The sequence below is a fragment of the Nelumbo nucifera genome, chromosome 1, assembly GCF_055504915.1.
Source record: "Nelumbo nucifera cultivar China Antique chromosome 1, China Antique-T2T, whole genome shotgun sequence".
NCBI lineage: Eukaryota > Viridiplantae > Streptophyta > Magnoliopsida > Proteales > Nelumbonaceae > Nelumbo > Nelumbo nucifera.
Window position 1 is genome coordinate 136,611,345 of NC_142649.1, and position 18,312 is coordinate 136,629,656.

Below are 18,312 nucleotides of genomic sequence, written 5' to 3' on the forward strand. Positions count from 1 at the left end.
AAACTCACCAACTCCAGTTTATAGGGCTGTGAAAATAAAAATGATCTTGCCAAGTGGCAATGTGGCATCATCATAACTACGATACATCCATGGTCTTTGGTCCAACCCAACTTGGCACGAGCCGGTTCCAAAGTTTAATTGTCTGGTATTCATGTAAAACCGAAACTCTGGACCGGGTTAATCCATATGCTCTTTGTTGGACCCTGACATATTTGCCATTTGGCGACATTTCTCCCCCAGTCCCACAGTATAACACAATTGTACGAAAAGTGATGACAGATCGTATTATACGTTTAGGGCTTTGTTCTTTATTCTTTTACAGGTATCGAGAAAATCAATCTTCAATCTTGTTCCTGCTTCCTCCTTAACCTTAATCTGGAACCTTTTTTCTTTTATTTTTGCTGATTGGCAAATTTGGAACCTTTTGATTCGAATGATTTGCTATATATTTTGTATCAGATCTACCATTCTGATGCTCGACTCTTGATGGGCTAAAGATTCCAATCGTTCCGTTTAACGTGTGGATCTCCACCTTCTCATATGTAACTAGCATCATGAATTCATGATTTCATCTGACGTGATTATCTGTTTTTTCATTTTATTTGATCGTAAATAATTTTCTCTTTTGCAAAATTTACGTATGGTCTTAGCTGTAATCAATTCATGGTTGATCGTTCAAGGAGTATCGTTGAAAATTACAGAGGGGTATATTGGTAATTAAAAGATATTCAAAAATAGGGCATTTGTCGTAAATTTCATGTTGAATGCAGGAGCCAATCAGTAATTTCGCTCTGGTTTTGAAACGGGTTTCAGAAATCAGACCCCTTGGTGACCTGATCGAACATCATCGATCAGGTCTCATCTCTGCGTTTGTTTTAATTTTGTTTTTTTTTTTTTATTTTTATTTTCATTATCTTTCTTTTTTAGATAATCAGATTCATTCCATACGGTTTGCCGAAGGAATCAGAATGTGCAAAAATGGAATCTATCTGGAAAATTTGAATTTCTGATAAAAGCAAAACAAAGCTTCCTTTGAAGGAGGTCCTTTGATGCTTTTAATGGATTATATGCTGGTTTTGGTGAAGGAAAGCGTTAACTTTCCGAAGTTTTAATGACGGCGAAAACTCTAAAATACATACGGCCATGTTTCCGCCATTTAACCCTCTCTTGCAGGATTGCAACCTTCCTCCTTGATCGTTGAAACTACGTCCAGCGAGGATTCTTTTCCTCTCTTTTTTCCCGGTTAATTTATCAACAAACATGGCGGAGGGAATTTGTTGTTTCAGATATATTTTGCTTTTCTGATGGAACGACTAACAATCCATGTTGGCGAACTTTGTGCGGGAAAAGTTCGCTCTTTAGATGAAGGTTTCTGGAATCCTGTGTTTGAATTCGGCGAACGAGGCTAGAAAAACTGAATTTTGGTTAGCGTCCCTGTCCCACGGTTGGTTTCCGGTTTCTATCTGAGGAATTCTCGTTGTAATCCGATTTGAGGTTCTGGAATCATGTCAACGGAGACGCCTAGGTCCGCTGCTCGTAGCTCGCTGGAGGAAATGCTGGAGTCCATCCGGCAAAGGGACCAGCGGTCCAAAGATCTACCTCCGGCATTGCCCGTTCGTCCGACCTCCAAGGCCCGTCTCCCCGCGGCGAGAAGGGTTTTGGCTCTTAATTTGAAGATTGACAAATCCGTTCCAGAGTATTTGCCCGATAATAGCCAAGAGAAGGATAACGAGAAGAAAAACAACGACCGAACAGAGAAGGAAGAGAAGAGAAGGGACGGAATTTGTACAAAGGAAGATAAGGAACCAAGTCTCCATACTACCAACTTAGGGAACAAAAATATGAAGGCCGACCGGCCCGACCCGCCTTCCGAATCCCCTTATGCTACGGTGTCGCACGAAGGGGGACTGGAGGAATCTGATGATTCGAATCATGCAGCGGCAGTGCCTTCCACCTCGCTGCCATCAACTGGGGAATCTAGGTGGGAGGACAACATAGACTATATTGCGAAGAAGGTACACTGTGCTCTGCTCCTAAAAATCGTTATCAATAATTAAATACTTTCAAGCTGTATCAATAATTAAATACTTTAAAGGCATAAAAAGGATGAAGTGGGTCTTCTTTGACTGTAGGCAGTAGGCTTTCCTTCTTATCTCTGACAAACACAAAAATTCAGGTTTTCATAGTTCCGTACTTTATTGAAAAACAGAGGTCATCGAATGATTCTTCAGTCTTCACTACATTATATTACTTCACTTGATTCTTACACTTGAAAAATGTGACCGTATTTTTAGAAGTGCCATCAGGAGCAGCTAAAGGTACACATTCAAGATGCGATTAACACATATTGAACTGGGGCTCTGTTCTGAAGCAGACCAGGGGACTTTAGATGCCATGGTTGCGAGGATCTAACTCTTCAATTAGTTATCATATGGCCTTGTATTTCTGATCCTAAGTAAAACTACTTTGGCTATCTCTTTTATTGCAAACTAAGGATTGTATTCTTTCTGTTTCACTATGTGGACGTGCAATCTTGTTGTTTCAGCCACTTGTTGACACTTGCGCCCAAATATCTCTAAAACATTTTAACTGGGTCAGCATGGCCACTCTCTGGAGAGGATCAGAAAACCTTCATAATGGCAAACAGTTAAAATTTCTTGGGACCCATCTAAGTGATTTCTTTCTTGAATAACCTCTCCATAAAGGTCTGGGAAGAAGTGAAGTTGGTATTGTGGTTTACTGAACTGGAAGCTATCACTTGTTCTGGCCTGCTAGTTATCTGGGTTCTCCTTTGGTCAAATTTCTTTGTTAATTCTTATTGTTAGTTTCACTACAAAGGATGAGGAATCAATGTGGGGTAGGTACAAATGGATAGCAATGTTGGGGTTGGGCAAGGAAGATTATCTGCATGGTTCATTTTTCTCTGACCAATCATGCATCTTCTCTCTCTCTACACACACACATATACATGCATACGTACATGTATATACATAGTTCTTGTTTCCAATGAGATTACTTTCTTTTTGTGCAAATTCATAAAATTTAAGAATAATTTGTTTCCAGAAACTTCGGGTTTGGTGCCGTCTCTCAAATGACCAGTGGGAGTTAGGAAAAATTCGATCAACTTCTGGAGAAGATATGTGTGTTTTGATTTCAGATGGCAGTGTGAGTTCATAAACCCTAGGTGTCTTTTTGAAGCTACATGAATATTCAACTTTGGGTGCCTCCATGATGCGATTAGTTAGATTTATGTGCACTTATATTTTTCATTACCTTCAGGTTGTGACAGTGTCCAAAGGAAACCTCTTACCTGCTAATCCAGATATCCTTAATGGCGTAGACGACCTCATACAGCTTAGTTACTTGAATGAACCATCGGTTCTTTACAATCTTCAATACAGATATGCTCATAATATGGTTTATGTGAGTATTTTTTTATTCTTTTATGGATCAGATGCTGTTTCTTCCTTCCTTACTCCTTTTAACAATATAAAACTCTCTTTCTATAGAGTAAAGCAGGAACTGTTTTGGTTGCAATCAATCCCTTTAAAGATGTCCCACTATATGGGAAAGAATTAATTTCAGCTTATAGGGAGAAAGCTATGGACAGCCCTCATGTTTATGCTATAGCAGATGCAGCCTTCAGTGAGATGATGAGAGGTGAACATAGAATACTCATTTGGGAAAGTCTTTGTGCTTAGCCATACATAAACTTTTTTTCTGAAGTCACACATTCTTTTTTTTTTCCCTGGTGTTTTATATAGCAGATGAAGTAAACCAATCCATCATCATTAGGTAAGTTATCTATGCAGTATTTGTATGTAAACTGGGGGGCTTTTTTGGAACTTGTTGTATTGTTTTTGTTCTCTGTATGGGCTTTAAGCTTTTCTTCTTTTAATATGTCATATGAGTTTTTTACCTGCCTTGGTCTAAATATGAGTATGGACTTACTATAGTGGGGAAAGTGGAGCTGGGAAAACTGAAACAGCAAAAATTGCAATGCAATACTTGGCTGCACTTGGAGGTGGCAGTGGAATTGAGTATGAAGTCCTTAAGTCAAATTGTATATTGGAAGCATTTGGAAATGCCAAAACATCGAGAAATGACAATTCTAGCCGATTTGTGAGTTTCTCTTCCCCAAGGATGATATTTTCTTATGTATATTGTCATTTGAAGTTTGAAATATTTTCTTAATGAATACCTTTTTCTTATGATGTTTAAGCTTTCTGAAGGTATATGCATTTTGTAAAACAAACTGGTTGAGATTATTCTAAAGATTTTTGGTCTTAACATGTTTCTCATGCTGTGGAGCAGGGGAAACTGATTGAGATTCACTTCAGCACAACTGGGAAAATTTGTGGTGCTAAGATTCAAACTTGTAAGCATGTCTATATTGATCCGTTTTGCTTTTCTGTAATAAAGTTTCAATTTTTGTGATTTTCTGTTTCTGTAACGACTGACTTAGCTCACTTCTTCAACCATGTCTATGCTCATTAAACTTCAACTTACCGTAAAAATTGTGGATAGTTCTGCTTGAGAAGGTATCCCATTGTTGAATCTGAAACTATGTATTGTAGCTTGAATTTCATTTAATATCTTGTACCAACTTATTTATCCAAAAAAATCTTGTACTAACTTTTAATGTCCTGTCTCTTCTAAACAGTCAAGAGTGGTTCAGCTGGCTAAAGGAGAACGATCATATCATATCTTCTATCAACTCTGTGCTGGAGCTCCAGCCTCTCTTAAAGGTTGCCATTAATCTTGTTGCTTTCAAGCTAGCTTTTTATCTTGTTAGTGCTTACCTATCTAGTGCCTATTGGACTCTGCCTTTCTCTCTCTCTCTCTCTCTCTCTTTCTCGTCACATCAGCCCATTCCGTCTTTCTGTTCTATTAATTATTTTTTAATAAATGTAATTTGTCCAAAACTAATTATAATATTAGTGGACCTAATTTACTTAGCACAATTCAATTAAGTAAATTAGTTTAACATAATTCAATTAAGTAAATTAGTTTAACATAATTCAATTAGGTAAATTAATTAATTTATTAAATTTAACTCGATTGGCTTAACATGATAAATCTAATTTAATCAATTAAATTAACTTAGTCAACTTAAATTAACTAACAAAGTCAAATTAACTTAATAAATGTAAAACAGCTTAGTTTAGTTAACTAGGATACTTGTTGCATATCTGGCCTCCTTGGCTTGATCAGTTCAGGGATGGGGATTGCTTTGGCGGGGATGATCATGGGAATGAGGAATAAGTGGGGTACCTGATTGAGGATAGTTCTCCTCGATAAGGAACTCATCGGGACAAATTGAACAAATTGTGAAAGTAGTTTTGTATAATTACAATAATGCCACTACATATATTGGACAAATTTCTATTTTATCTTGTTGATTAATGATGATAGTTAACTGCTAAAAAAATTGAGATTTCTGATTTTTTCTTTCTTTTTTTTTAAAGTAAATCTTTCTCCCAAAGCAAGCTTTTAATTCAAAATAAAAAACAGAATTCGGGGATTCGGGTCCTCATTGGGGAACCTACCTCCATCAGGGATGGAGGTTCATTTTCTCCTCGATAAGGATCGGGGATGGGGGTGGGGAGTGAGTTAGAAATTGGGGACAGGGATGGGGAATACGGTTCCTGCCCCAAGCCCCCCTTGACATTCCTAAATTTTGCCATGTTAATATATTAAATTAACCAAAAAATTAGATATGTAATAGTAATAAAGAACTAATAATTAATAATATACAATACCAACACATGAAGTTAGTCACAATAAAACATTACTAAGATAAATTAGAAAAATTAAAATAAGTATTAGTAAGTATATATGCATAATATTTTATTAGATGTTTTAAATTATCTATTTAATATGAAATTATTATTTGTATGCTACACCTATATATTAGTTCCATTTAAAATAAATAAATAAAATCTAATAACAATAAAAAATTATCTAACAAAAAAAAAATCATACAAGTTTATCTAACAATATGTAACCCAAAAATAATGTTTGGGTTGGAATCAGTTTGGCTTTGCCCAATTGAAAATGTCACACGGGTCCTTCAACTTGACTTTTGTTTAACAAAGTCCGTGCATCGCACGGGCCACCCGCTTGATTAGATATGCTGGTTTAATTAACATAGCTTAATTATCTTTGTTAATGTAGTTTATATTGAAGTAAAAAACTTAGATTAATTATACCTATATGTGGTTAAATTAATTTATATATTGGTTTAGTTTAGATTAAGAGTGATTGGAGATAAAAAAACTTTGGTATTAATAAAGACTTGACCTATTTTGTGAGTAAATATATTATCCTAGATCAATTGTAAGTAAATATATAGATTCCATTTCTATTAATAGTAAAATAATTAATTATCTTTGATAAATCAATTATCTACTTAACTGTTTTTATTTTTCCGGGGCAATGATATATTGTTTACATTTCTTTTGAATCTCTTCTGTCATCACATTGGATATCGGGTATTCCCATGCAGCATGGGGCCCACTAGTGTATTATTAGTTTTTTGACTTCAGTTATGCGATATGTCATGTGTAGTCTCAATATGATTTAATGCTTGGCAGAGAGGTTGAACCTGAAAGCAGCCACTGGATACAACTATCTTAAACAGAGTGATTGCTTGACAATTGATGATGTTAATGATGCACAGAAATTTCATATATTAATGGTAATTCAAAAAAACATGTCTCTGCTACCGTACAGAGTACATTGTTTCCAGTTTTTTTGTCTTCCATGTTTCATGATTATATGGTTCTGCTTTTATTTTTCTTTTGTTTGACCAGGAAGCCTTAGATATTGTTCAAATTCACAAAGAAGATCAAGGGAATATATTTGCAATGCTTGCTGCAGTGCTATGGCTGGGAAATATTACCTTTCAGATAATTGATAATGAAAATCATGTAGATGTTGTCATAGATGAAGGTAATAATATGTGTATTGTATGGATCCTTGTTTTTTGCTAGTTTCTAGATTGATGTTAATGAGCTGATTTTCCTTTGGAGGAATGTTTGTAAGACAGGAAACTTGGACCTTTAACCTGGGCCTAGTTGGTATTGGCTTTAAAAACTGACCTGAGGCTACATGAATTATGAATTTGAGCCAACCTGAGTCTGATAACACATAATTTAGCATTATATTTAATTGTATGTACGTTTAAGGAGCTAAGGTGCTTGCCTTTCTGGTTAGGGAATTCAATTTAGTTTACTAACTTGGTATACCCAACATGACCTGATTTGGGCTCTTTTGGGTTAGGCTTATTTAGGCTTGGTTAATAATTGACTGTTCAGGTCTAAAAGATGGGCCTGGGATATGGCAACACTTTTTATCAGTCACCCAATATAAAGTTGCACCTCTAATAATTTTGTCAAGCAAATACTGCTTAATGTTGGATATGGCAATACTTCTCTTCTTTGGATTCTCTGCCCAAAACTTGAAGTAAATAAATATTTAAGAGTGTATATTGGATATTGAATTTTTTAATGTAAAAAGATTCAAGCACAAAGTTTGGATTGTAAATATGCCTGCTATTTCTTCACAAATTTATTGAATTAATAGAAGTGTGGTTTATGTTCTAAAGTAGTACCTATCATGATTCTTAATTTCGATATTGATGAACATTTTTCCATATAGATTTGGAGAAATTCTGGAGATATTTTTCTAATTTAGCTAAGACATTTGGAAAATCTAAGAAATTAGGAAAATTTTCTAGAAACATGGAATTAGTTAATAAACCTTCAAGAGATCATTAGAAGAAATATAATTACACATTTAAGGTTTAAAACCATAACAAACAACTATATGAATCAAATAGGAAAAATTAAGAGATTGTAATAGGTATGTTTCTCTTGGTCTCCCCTTCGGTCTTTAGCCATTTTCTCTTATTTATATATGTCAATTATTTGCCATTTAAACTTTTGTCTTTATTGTTACTATATGCTTTGATGAGATTTTGAATACTCTTTTGCAATAATATGCATTTTTCTTTTTGTTCTGAATTATAGTGACTTGGTAAGTGAATCATATGAAAATAGTAAGCCAATTATCCAATTACCAAGTCCCTGATAGTTCTTTTAAGAAAATACTTTTGAAATATTATGTTGATTTTAATGAAATATTGGAAAGTTTTTAATAATATTCTAAAATTTTTAAATTTTAAATATACAGTCTATTATTGAAATCTGAAATGTAGCCGTAATATCATAAAAATATCAGGGATATTTGGAAAAAAAGAATCATGGAAGATTTTGTATTGCCACACAGAAAATGGGGATATTTCAGGGAATTACCACCAAATATCATCGATATTTCAAACCATTGTACCTATAATTGATATTTTGATAATGTAAAAATAATAATAATTTATGAGTATAATTTTTTGAAGGGGAGGAGAGATTTAACTTTTAAGATGATCTTGTGTGGTAGATAGAAGTTCCTTGGTTCTACAAAATTTTGTGTTTACATTTGTTCTAAGTGTCTTGTTTTTTACCAATTGCTAGATTGGTTGCAACTTTCCTTTTCTTTTTTTTTCTAACTGAAACTTATTGTTATTGTAAAATTACTGGGGCACTTTTCTTTGATTTCAAGAAAGCAGTGTAAGTTCCTCTTTTTATATGGTTTTGGTTTTCCCTTTTGGTTATATAAAAAGGAGAAGACAGAACTGAGCACAAGGGGTTTATGACCTTTTATGATGGTTCAGATCATTTGATTCTTTACAGGGTTTAAGAGATAAAGAAAGAGGTAAGGAGGAAGAAGGTGCACAAGAGCATAGATTTGGGGTTCAGGGAAATTTCTCAGGCCTACATTATTTTCTATTTTTTCCACAGTTAAGAATCAGGTTGATCTTTCCCATGAACGAAGGCACAATGGCCAAACCTTGAAAATGCTTCGTTCTCTTGTATGCTTCTTTAAGTACATACATAAATATATAAGTACTTGTGTTGTTCATTTGCAATCATACATGCATGCAGAACACACATATATACCACCATCTTTCTTTGGTTATGCTTAACTCTTCTTTATATTTGTTACAGCGGTAACCTCTGCCGCCAATTTGATGGGTTGCAAAACCCAGGATCTAATACTAGCTTTATCTTGTCGCAAGATCCGAGCTGGAAATGATGATATTACTCAGAAGCTAACGTTGCAGCAGGTCTGATAAGTACTTAAATTGCAGTTTTAATGTCCCTCTCTCCCTGTCTTTCACTCACTCGATTACTCCTTAAACGACTGTTGCTTTTCTTCTATTTTTTATCAGGCTATTGATGCAAGGGATGCATTGGCAAAGTCTATCTATTCAAGCTTGTTTGATTGGCTTGTAGAACAAATAAATAGATCCCTTGAAGTGGGTAAACATTCCACTGGAAGAACAATAAGTATTTTAGATATCTATGGGTTTGAGTCATTTGAGGTATGTTTTTTATGGATGCATGATTAAGTATGCTGTATTTGCAATACAATCATGTCTTTTGCTGACTTCATTTGTACAATTTGCAGAAGAATAGCTTTGAACAATTTTGTATAAATTATGCAAATGAGAGGCTGCAACAACATTTCAATAGGCATCTTTTCAAACTGGAACAAGAGGTTAGCATCCCAGATCTCTTTTATCCTCAATTGCAGGGTAAAGATGACGCTAATTTAACTTGATTTTGCTGCATATTACCCTCCTGTTTAATGTGATGCTTCTAATTAATTCGGATTTAATGAGATATAGTTGTCATACTGGAAAATCTGATAACTTGAGAAGAACTTTCACATCTGATTTATAATTCTAGTATCTTCTGAGACAAATCTGCTCTCCTAACAAGCAAGATACGGTTTTGAATGTACTGCCAATAATCTAAATTTGTCTATTTTGAAGGGATTTTGACATCATCTACTTTTGGGTGGGTTCGATGTTGGGGTGATTTTCTGTATTTAAATTCTTGTGTAGAGATTTTCATTAATCCCTACCATTTTGTATTTTCATATCTTTTAACACTATTCATTGTTACTGATAAGAAAATGTTTTCTCCAAACATGAAAGAGATTATCAAGTCTTAAACACTTTATTTTCATTAGAAACCAGGAATTGATGCAGAATTATGGAAATAATTGGCAAGAAATTTACTGCTACTCTTGTCAACTTTGCAGATTGTTTTCACTTCAGCAATTCAGGATTTGTTTCTTCGCATTTCCTAGAATATTCTTTCTCTACTTGCTTGATAGGTAAAAGGCATCCAAAACAGAACAAGATGGGGAAAAACAATGTGGATCCAAGTTATCCAACACAGTTACCATTAACATGTAAAGGTGGATCTGTGGGTTTAATCCTTTAGTGGGCTATTTTTGGAGTGCTGAGTTGCCATTTAGGACTTAGGTTTAAGTGTGTAACCAGGCTTGCAAATACTGTATTTTGTGGTTCCTTTGGACACATTTTTATCAGATGCATTTGATTCCAACAGAATGGTGCTACTGAACTTCTAATTATAATGCATTGCCAACAAATAAATTGTGTTGGAGAACTGTGATTGTACTTTTATTTGTCATAAATGTCTACATTTGTATTGGTTTTGGTAATGTAATGACTATATCCCTCTCTCAAATTCAAATACCTTCTTACCTTCTCTTGTTGTTTCATATAGCAAGGACACCTCTGGTTAATTACTAGCGTTGTAACCCACTAATTTGCATACACTGATATTGTGCCAACTTTGTTATAATATATTCATGTGTACTCTGCTGAATTTCTTTCCACTTTCAAATGTTATGCTTGCATGTACAACTCTAGGTCTTGTTCCAATAATAATGTGATAAATAATGAAGCTGGATATCTATTTCAGGAGTATGCACAAGATGGTATTGATTGGAAAAAGGTTGATTTTGAAGATAACCAGGAATGTCTGAATCTCTTTGAGAAGGTAAATCTTCTAAACCTGCCTTCCTTCAATTGGATATTTTTCTACACGGAATTATTTCTCAGATTAGAAGCTAATAATCTTCACTATGATATGTTGTGCAGAGACCACTAGGGCTACTATCACTATTGGATGAAGAATCAACTTTTCCCAAAGCGACTGATTTGACCTTTGCAAATAAGCTTAAGCAGCATTTGAATGCTAACCCCTGCTTCAAAGGGGAAAGGGGTGGGGCTTTCCGTGTTTGTCATTATGCTGGAGAGGTGATCATGCTAACAGCTCAAAGGTTCACAAACTTGTTTTGGGCTCTATAGTTGCTCAGCCCTGTAGATATCAAATTTGAACAAGTTAGCTTGGTAATACAAGATATTAAAAGGGAAGATAATGAAGCTTTAGTTTTTTGCTCCTAAATCATTCAATGGAGTTTTAGTTTTGAGTGAATGATCACTCAAAGATCATTCAATGGGTTTTTGCTCCTAGATCATTCAATGACCTTTGTTTAGGTTGCCAACTGATAAACTCCATATTAGTAAAAGCTGTCTGTCTAGGTCAATCTCTTCAAGGTTAGCTTATATCATTAAGGAAATCCATATTGTATGAGCAAATTTTCAAGTCTAGTGGCATTTTTTTTTTAGATTTTTGACTCTATATTTTCAGAATTAAGATTCAATTTTCTTTAGCCTTACACGTCTGTGAACCTTCTGAAACCATTGATATCTTAGTTCTTAGTTTGTTTTTTACTCTACTAAGATGAGGAGATTTAACAGGTTTTGTATGACACAAGTGGCTTCCTGGAGAAGAACAGAGATCCATTGCACTCTGATTCCATCCAACTTCTCTTATCATGCAGTTGCCAACTAGCTCAGTTATTTGCTTCTAACATTCTTAATCAATCCCGCAAGCCAGAAGGTTCTTTGCGGCGGTTAGGTTCTTTTGATTCCCAGAAGCGAAGTGTCGGAACAAAGTTTAAGGTAAAGATTCCTATTTACTTATTTACTGAATTAGACCTAATTTTTGCAGCACTAATAAATATTAATTTGATTACTTTTAACAATTATGCCAAATTGGAAGCCATTTCCTATATGAAAACTACCTTTGTGAAGATATAAAGAGTAGAACGAATGGTACTTGCTGATGTAGTTAGGGAAATGCATATTCCATTTTTGGATATATTAGATATTTCTTGCAGAAAAGTGCATTTATATTAGATATTTAGAGCATATCTGGGAGAAAATTTAAGTTCTTGTTGAAGTGTCAATCCTAGATTCCTAGTGAAGTTTCCTCTTTTGGAGTTAACTTCTCTTGGCACCCATTATTGATATCATTTTTATAACAAGTGATGCATAATTAAGACTTTTTACGTGGCATCCCTTGATGGATGAGCACCAATAAAGGTGCTCACAGTTCGGTTAACCGAACCATGGGCCTAATTTCCAAACTGAATTGGTACTACTAGTTTTTGGAAAATCAGTAACTAAAATTGAACCGAAGTTAATCGGTCACTTGGTTGATCGGTTCAGTTGATCACCAGTTCGGCTTGTTGGTTTTTTTGTTCTTTGATATTTATAATTTAAATTATAAATATATAATAAAAATAATAGAAATACATATAAAATATCATGTTATAAATAATAAATAATATATATATATATATAAATAATGCATATATATATATTAATTTATAATATATATATATATACTGGTCAGTTCGATTAACCGCAATTTTTTTTATATTTGTTAACCAAAACCAAACCGGTACCTTCGGTTTTTTGAAAATACTGAATGAAAACTGAACTGGCTGGTTTTGTCTCGTCAGTTCGGTTCAAATTTTCAGTTTTTTATGATCATCCCTACACACCAAGAAGGCTAAATGTCTGAAGAAGATGGCAAACAGGCTCCATCCTAGTTGAACTAGATGGTGTCTTGATGAAACATACAAGATAAAAGCGCTATAAAGCCAAGATGAGATGTATTAGAAGGATTTGTGTAAAGTTGAACTATTGGTGACAATGCATATGAAATTGAGCTCGGGCTTGGATTTTGAAAAAATTCTAATGGGCCCGACCCGAAGCCTGAGACCGAGACAATGTAAAGTTGGGCTCGAAGCCCGATCCATGAACAGGTCTACCAGCAACCAAGGTTGAGCAAGGACAAGGACAAAGGGCTAGCAATTCTAATGAGTTTGAACAAGTAGAGTGTGTAGAAGATGTTCGAGTTACCAACACTCGAAATGGGGCCTATTTTATGTTCTTGGTCAAGTTGAAAGGGAAACCAACAATTGAGAACTCTTGGATTAGTGAAGAAGAGTTTATGAAGCTAGATGAAGACATGTGCAAGGCTGCTAAAATTGCTGCTCACATGGGGTTGAGCTCTTTTTAACCTGACGGGAATGATGAGCCCAAAAAAAAGAAGAAAAAGAAAAAAAAAGAAAAAAAAAAAGAAAAAAATGAATGTATTTTGTTTTGCATGTTTTTGTAGTAGGACCTCAAATTGTTGTTTTTAGGTAGCTTTGTTGACAGTTTGGGACCAGGGGTATTTTCGTCATTTTATAATTCAAATTTTGGTCAGGAGCAGTTGGGGGTGCACATCTGTTAGGTTTTGGTCTGGGTCTTTTTGTAACAAAATATTATCTTTTGGGGGGTTCATTGAAGTTAGTTTTGTTCTTAAGGAGTTGCTTGTGAGAGGGAAACATTCTAGGGGCTTATGTGTAAATATTTTATTTGGCTTCTCCAACAAGCCATTGGGTCTTATAAAAGAGAAGGAGGCTGTTTCTGTAGGGGTCTTTTTTGGTTCTTTCTCTCTTGGTTTGAGCTGTAACTCGGCCCTAGCTAGGGTTTTCAAGTATTGGAAGATTGGGTTTTGAGGAGTTGTCCCATTTTGGCACCTTCCAATCCCTCTATCGTTGCGTGTTTGCATGGGAGGTCAGCTTGCTGCTATTTTTACTATAGTGGAACTGTTACAGGAGTTGTTTTACTTACGGTTCAGGTCTGATATCCTTAAAAATCCAATTAGTTTTGTGTTTTCAGCTTGGTATTTCTTGTGCTTATTGCTGCATACTTGAAGTTCTACATGTAATTTGTTTTTGGGAGAATGACGGTTCAGCCAAGGGTCAGAATTCTTAGGCCCAAAGTACAGTTGGGGTAGGTGCCAGCTCGGAGTTGATGCCAATTCATGGGCAGGCATTGGTGTATAGAGTGGGGGTATTTGACATTTTGAATTTTTATAGGTTTGCAGTGGAATTCAGAAATCTGCAATGGGCTTGTCCGTACTTTTCTGTTTGTTTGTTTTTTTTTTTTGTCCACATCAATATCTAAGGACAAATGTTGGAAACTAAATCCCCATTTGAAACCAGAGAAGTTCAAGAGGAGGAAATGTAATGCCCATTTGGCCGTTGTTGGCAGTAATGTTCAGTATGTTTCTGCTTCATCTTCTGCCTTAGACTCCTTTGATGTGATGGATAAACTTCGGATTCTCTTGCTACACTTGGAAAAGAGTTGAACGTCTATATCTACTAGTTTTGGAAATCATTCTAGTGCCTTTGCTAAGATAGGTATTGCACTTGCTTGTTCCTCCTCTAACAACTCCTGGATTGTAGATTTTGGGGCTAGTAACTTCATGATCGGTATGTCTTCTTTCTTCACTTTGTATAAGTTAGCTCCAGGGAAGGGTAAAATTACAATAGCTGATGGATCTCAGGCTCCAATTTCCGGTCTAGGTGAAGTCAAGCTTACCAACAACCTCACCTTGGGTTCTATCCTCCATGTGCCTCAGTTACATAAAAATCTATTATCTGTTAGTTCCTTTATAAAATCTCATAATTTTTATGTGACCTTCTTTCCTACTTATTGTGTCTTTCAGGACTTGAGCACAGGGAGGATGATTGGAAGTGGACATGAGGCTAATGGACTCCATCTTTTTGATCACACATCTGAACAAGGGTTTCTGTGTCAGACTGAGTCCTATCCTAATGAAAATTTGAGCCTTTTAGAATTATGGTGTTGTTGTCTTGGCTATATGTATTTTGCTTCCATGAAACTTTTATTTCCGAAGTTGTTTACTTCTGTGTCAAACTTTAGAAATGAAATGACGAATTCAAATGGGTAACACAACATATGAATTTGACTATACAAGGGGTGGGAACTGGGAAGGGAGGATAGTGCATTTGCTGACTATCTAGCCAGCAAGGAGTAACTAGGAATCAGTTGTATTGGGCCCAATTGTAATTTTTGTGCTGTTTTTTTCTTTTAAGGAGTGAGGCTACACTTTGCACCTCCCCTTTGGAATGCTTGTAACAGGCATTTATCTTTTTGCTGATAATGAATTCTTAATGAACTTTTACCTATGAAAAAAATTGTGTCAAACTTAAATTTTCAGTGTGTAGCCTGTCATTTGTCAAAGCAATGTAGAACAACATATTTTGCGAGTAATAGAAAAAGTAATGTTGCCTTTTCTTTGATACATACTAATGTCTGGGGTCCATGTACTATTTTCGATACAAATATTTCCTTCTTTTCATTGATGACTATTTTTGATATAAATGGTTGTATTTGATGAAGAGTCTGGATGAGGTACTTACAATTGTTTAGAATTTTTTGAATATGATGGAGACATAGTTTGAGAAAAGAGTTAAAATCATAAGATCTGACAACGCAAAGGAGTACTTTGAAAAACATCCATGGCTTGGGGACTATTGTTCTAGATGCATGCTCCCACTCGTTTCTAGGGTTATGCTGTTGAGACTATTGTTTATCTTATCAACCGGTTTCCATCAAGAACACCAAGTCTTCAGTTTCCTCACAAGCTCCCTTTCTCTGATGATCCAGTGTTTAATTTACTCCTCAAGGTCTTTAGTTGTACTTGCTTTGTTCATGATCTGAGTTCTTCTAGACATAAGTTTGATCCTAAGTCCATTAAGTGTGTCTTCCTTGGTTATTATCTTATTTAGAAGGGATATAAATGCTTTGATCCTCTTTCTGGAAGGAGATATGTATCTAAGGGTTGTTACCTTCCTTGAGTCATTGCCTTTCTTCTAGTCATCCCGTCCTTCTCTTTAGGGGGAAAGTGTCAATGAAGATTAAACGCCTTTTTGCTTCCATATTCCTACCCCTGTCTCTACCTATCCATCTACTTCTTCTCCTATTTTCAATTTCCTTTCCCTCCTCCTCCTCCTATGTATCAGCTAGGGGTGCAAATGGATCGGATCATATCGAAGTCTGATCCTATATTCTCGGATTCGGATAGCCCCATATCGGATCTTTAGATTGGATAATAGGATCCGATAAAAAATCGGATAAAATTCATATCACCCCTATCCAATCTGAGATCCAATCTGATATATATGTTATTTATTTATTTATATAAATATATATAACATATATTATATATGTTATTTATTTATAAATATATTATTTATATTGCATTTTTGTAAATTTGTTATATTCTTTATTTTTTTATAGTTGAAAAGATACTTGTATTTTTTTGTTTTTCTGTATTTAAATTGTTACATCTTATTTTTTTCTTTTAATAATTTATTTTTTAAAATCAAATCAAATCAGATTGGATCAGATCCGAATATCTGATTGCCTCATTGGGTTCGAATTCAAATCCATGTTTATGAGATCTGATTGGATCTACAATTAATAGTGTTGGATCGGATTCGGATATACCCTGATTCGAATCCGATCCGATCCGTTTGCATCCCTAGAATCAGCCTTGGTCTTGGTAGTAGTTTTTTATTAGGCATAGTAAGAGGATGACTCTTGATGTTGAGTGTCGACCATAATCTGAACTCTTGGATTCAGGTAATCTTTGTAGAGAAGATGGAAGGTAGTTATGTAATTTTATCTTTCTTTCTTGTATTTTAGTAGGCATGTACATTAGCGTACAACTTCTTTAATAATTTTGTAAGGACAAACTTGTCCATTCATATTTCTTTAATATAAATACTATCCTTTTGGGTTGGTTCGATCAGATTGATCAACCTTAACAGATTTGGACTATTGGCTTTCCTCTTGTCTCTTCACTTTCTCACGAACTAATATGGTATTAGAGCAGGCTGTTCTCTGATCCATTATTTCTTTTTCAATCTGTTTAAGAACTATCCTCATCGTCAATTGGTTCTGGACTGTTTTGATCATTCTAGGAACCAGTTTTCTGTGTTTTGTGCATCCAGCAAGAGAGATTTTATTGGATCTCTCTCTGAAGACATCTATTTGTAGTGAAAATTGAAAGGAAGTGTCACCTGGTCTTCTTCTTCATCCTTTGAAAGTTTCATCGGTATCAGAGAAGTATTGAGAGAGATCTATACATCTCTTCTGGGCAGCAACAACGAGTCTTTCCTTTTTTGGACTGTGTTCTTAGATTTCAACTATTGCTGAATCTTGGACACTCTTTTCTGATTGTAAGAGGTTTCTTCTCTTAGTTTTTGACTCTCTTGAATTGGTTTTCTTCTTATATTGCTTGCTTTGACTGTTTTTTCTTTGTGTTCTTACTCGACATGGGTCTGGAAAAGAATGAAATTATTCCTATTAAGTTCGATGGAACCAACTATGCTCTCTGGAAGTTTCACCTTCAATATTTTGTTGAAGGGAAGGGTATGTGGGGTTATATTGATGGTTTCACATCCATACCTGATGCCGATGATATCAAAGGACTGTGTTTCGACTGCTGCTACAGTAGTCCGAACAGGAAGAAGAAGAAGAAGAAGAAGAAGAAGAAGAAGAAGAAGAGAAGAAGAAGGGTCAGTTGAAAATCTGATGGTTAACCCATCCAGTCGACCCCCTTAATCTATATTAGATTCTAATAATGTTTACAAAGACAGAAATGCCCTTACTTAAGTGTGGGGCAGAGTAACTCTAATAACACTGCCACATAAGCAAGTTACTTAATAAACAGAAGAAGACTAAACTACCCCTATTCGGCACATCTTAACACTCCCCCTCAAGCTGGAGAATATATGTCATATAATCCCAGCTTGTTACATAGATAGTTCACTTTCCCTGAGCTTAGAGCTTTTGTAAACAAATCTGCCCACTGGTTATTGGAGCCCACATGTTCTGTATTTATCTCTCCGGCAAGAACCTTCTCTCTCACAAAGTGGCAATCAACCTCTATGTGCTTTGTTCTCTCATGAAAGATAGGATTGGATGAGATATGGAGTGCAGCTTGGTTGTCACAGTACAATTTCATAGGTTTATCCATGTGAAACCCAATTTCTTGTAGGAGATTCCTCAGCCACACTAATTCACAGGTAGTGTGAGCCATGGCCCTATATTCGGCTTCAGCACTGCTTCTGGCTACAACCGTCTGCTTTTTACTCTTCCATGTCACAAGATTTCCTCCCAGAAATGTGCAATAGCCTGTAGTAGATCTTCTATCACTCATT

At 35.3% G+C, this 18,312-nt stretch overlaps 1 protein-coding gene across 2 annotated transcripts in view; it reads left to right on the top strand.

Moving 5' to 3' along the window:
* Positions 1-785: 785 nt before the first annotated feature.
* The window catches only part of LOC104612607 (myosin-3), a 94,556-nt gene continuing 77,029 nt past the window's right edge, over positions 786-18,312 (top strand). The window contains exons 1-17 of one of the 2 annotated variants that reach the window (XM_010280083.3): positions 786-2,015; positions 3,064-3,165; positions 3,280-3,423; positions 3,510-3,660; positions 3,765-3,795; positions 3,957-4,122; positions 4,315-4,378; positions 4,528-4,541; positions 4,664-4,748; positions 6,597-6,700; positions 6,816-6,954; positions 9,063-9,181; positions 9,287-9,439; positions 9,526-9,615; positions 10,854-10,931; positions 11,033-11,191; positions 11,696-11,899. In XM_010280083.3, coding sequence (XP_010278385.1) covers positions 1,506-2,015; positions 3,064-3,165; positions 3,280-3,423; positions 3,510-3,660; positions 3,765-3,795; positions 3,957-4,122; positions 4,315-4,378; positions 4,528-4,541; positions 4,664-4,748; positions 6,597-6,700; positions 6,816-6,954; positions 9,063-9,181; positions 9,287-9,439; positions 9,526-9,615; positions 10,854-10,931; positions 11,033-11,191; positions 11,696-11,899 — 2,313 coding nt within the window. In that variant the 5' untranslated portion in view covers positions 786-1,505. The remainder of the gene's footprint in view (positions 2,016-3,063; positions 3,166-3,279; positions 3,424-3,509; positions 3,661-3,764; positions 3,796-3,956; positions 4,123-4,314; positions 4,379-4,527; positions 4,542-4,663; positions 4,749-6,596; positions 6,701-6,815; positions 6,955-9,062; positions 9,182-9,286; positions 9,440-9,525; positions 9,616-10,853; positions 10,932-11,032; positions 11,192-11,695; positions 11,900-18,312) is intronic. The other variant, XM_019200313.2, reaches the window with a different exon arrangement.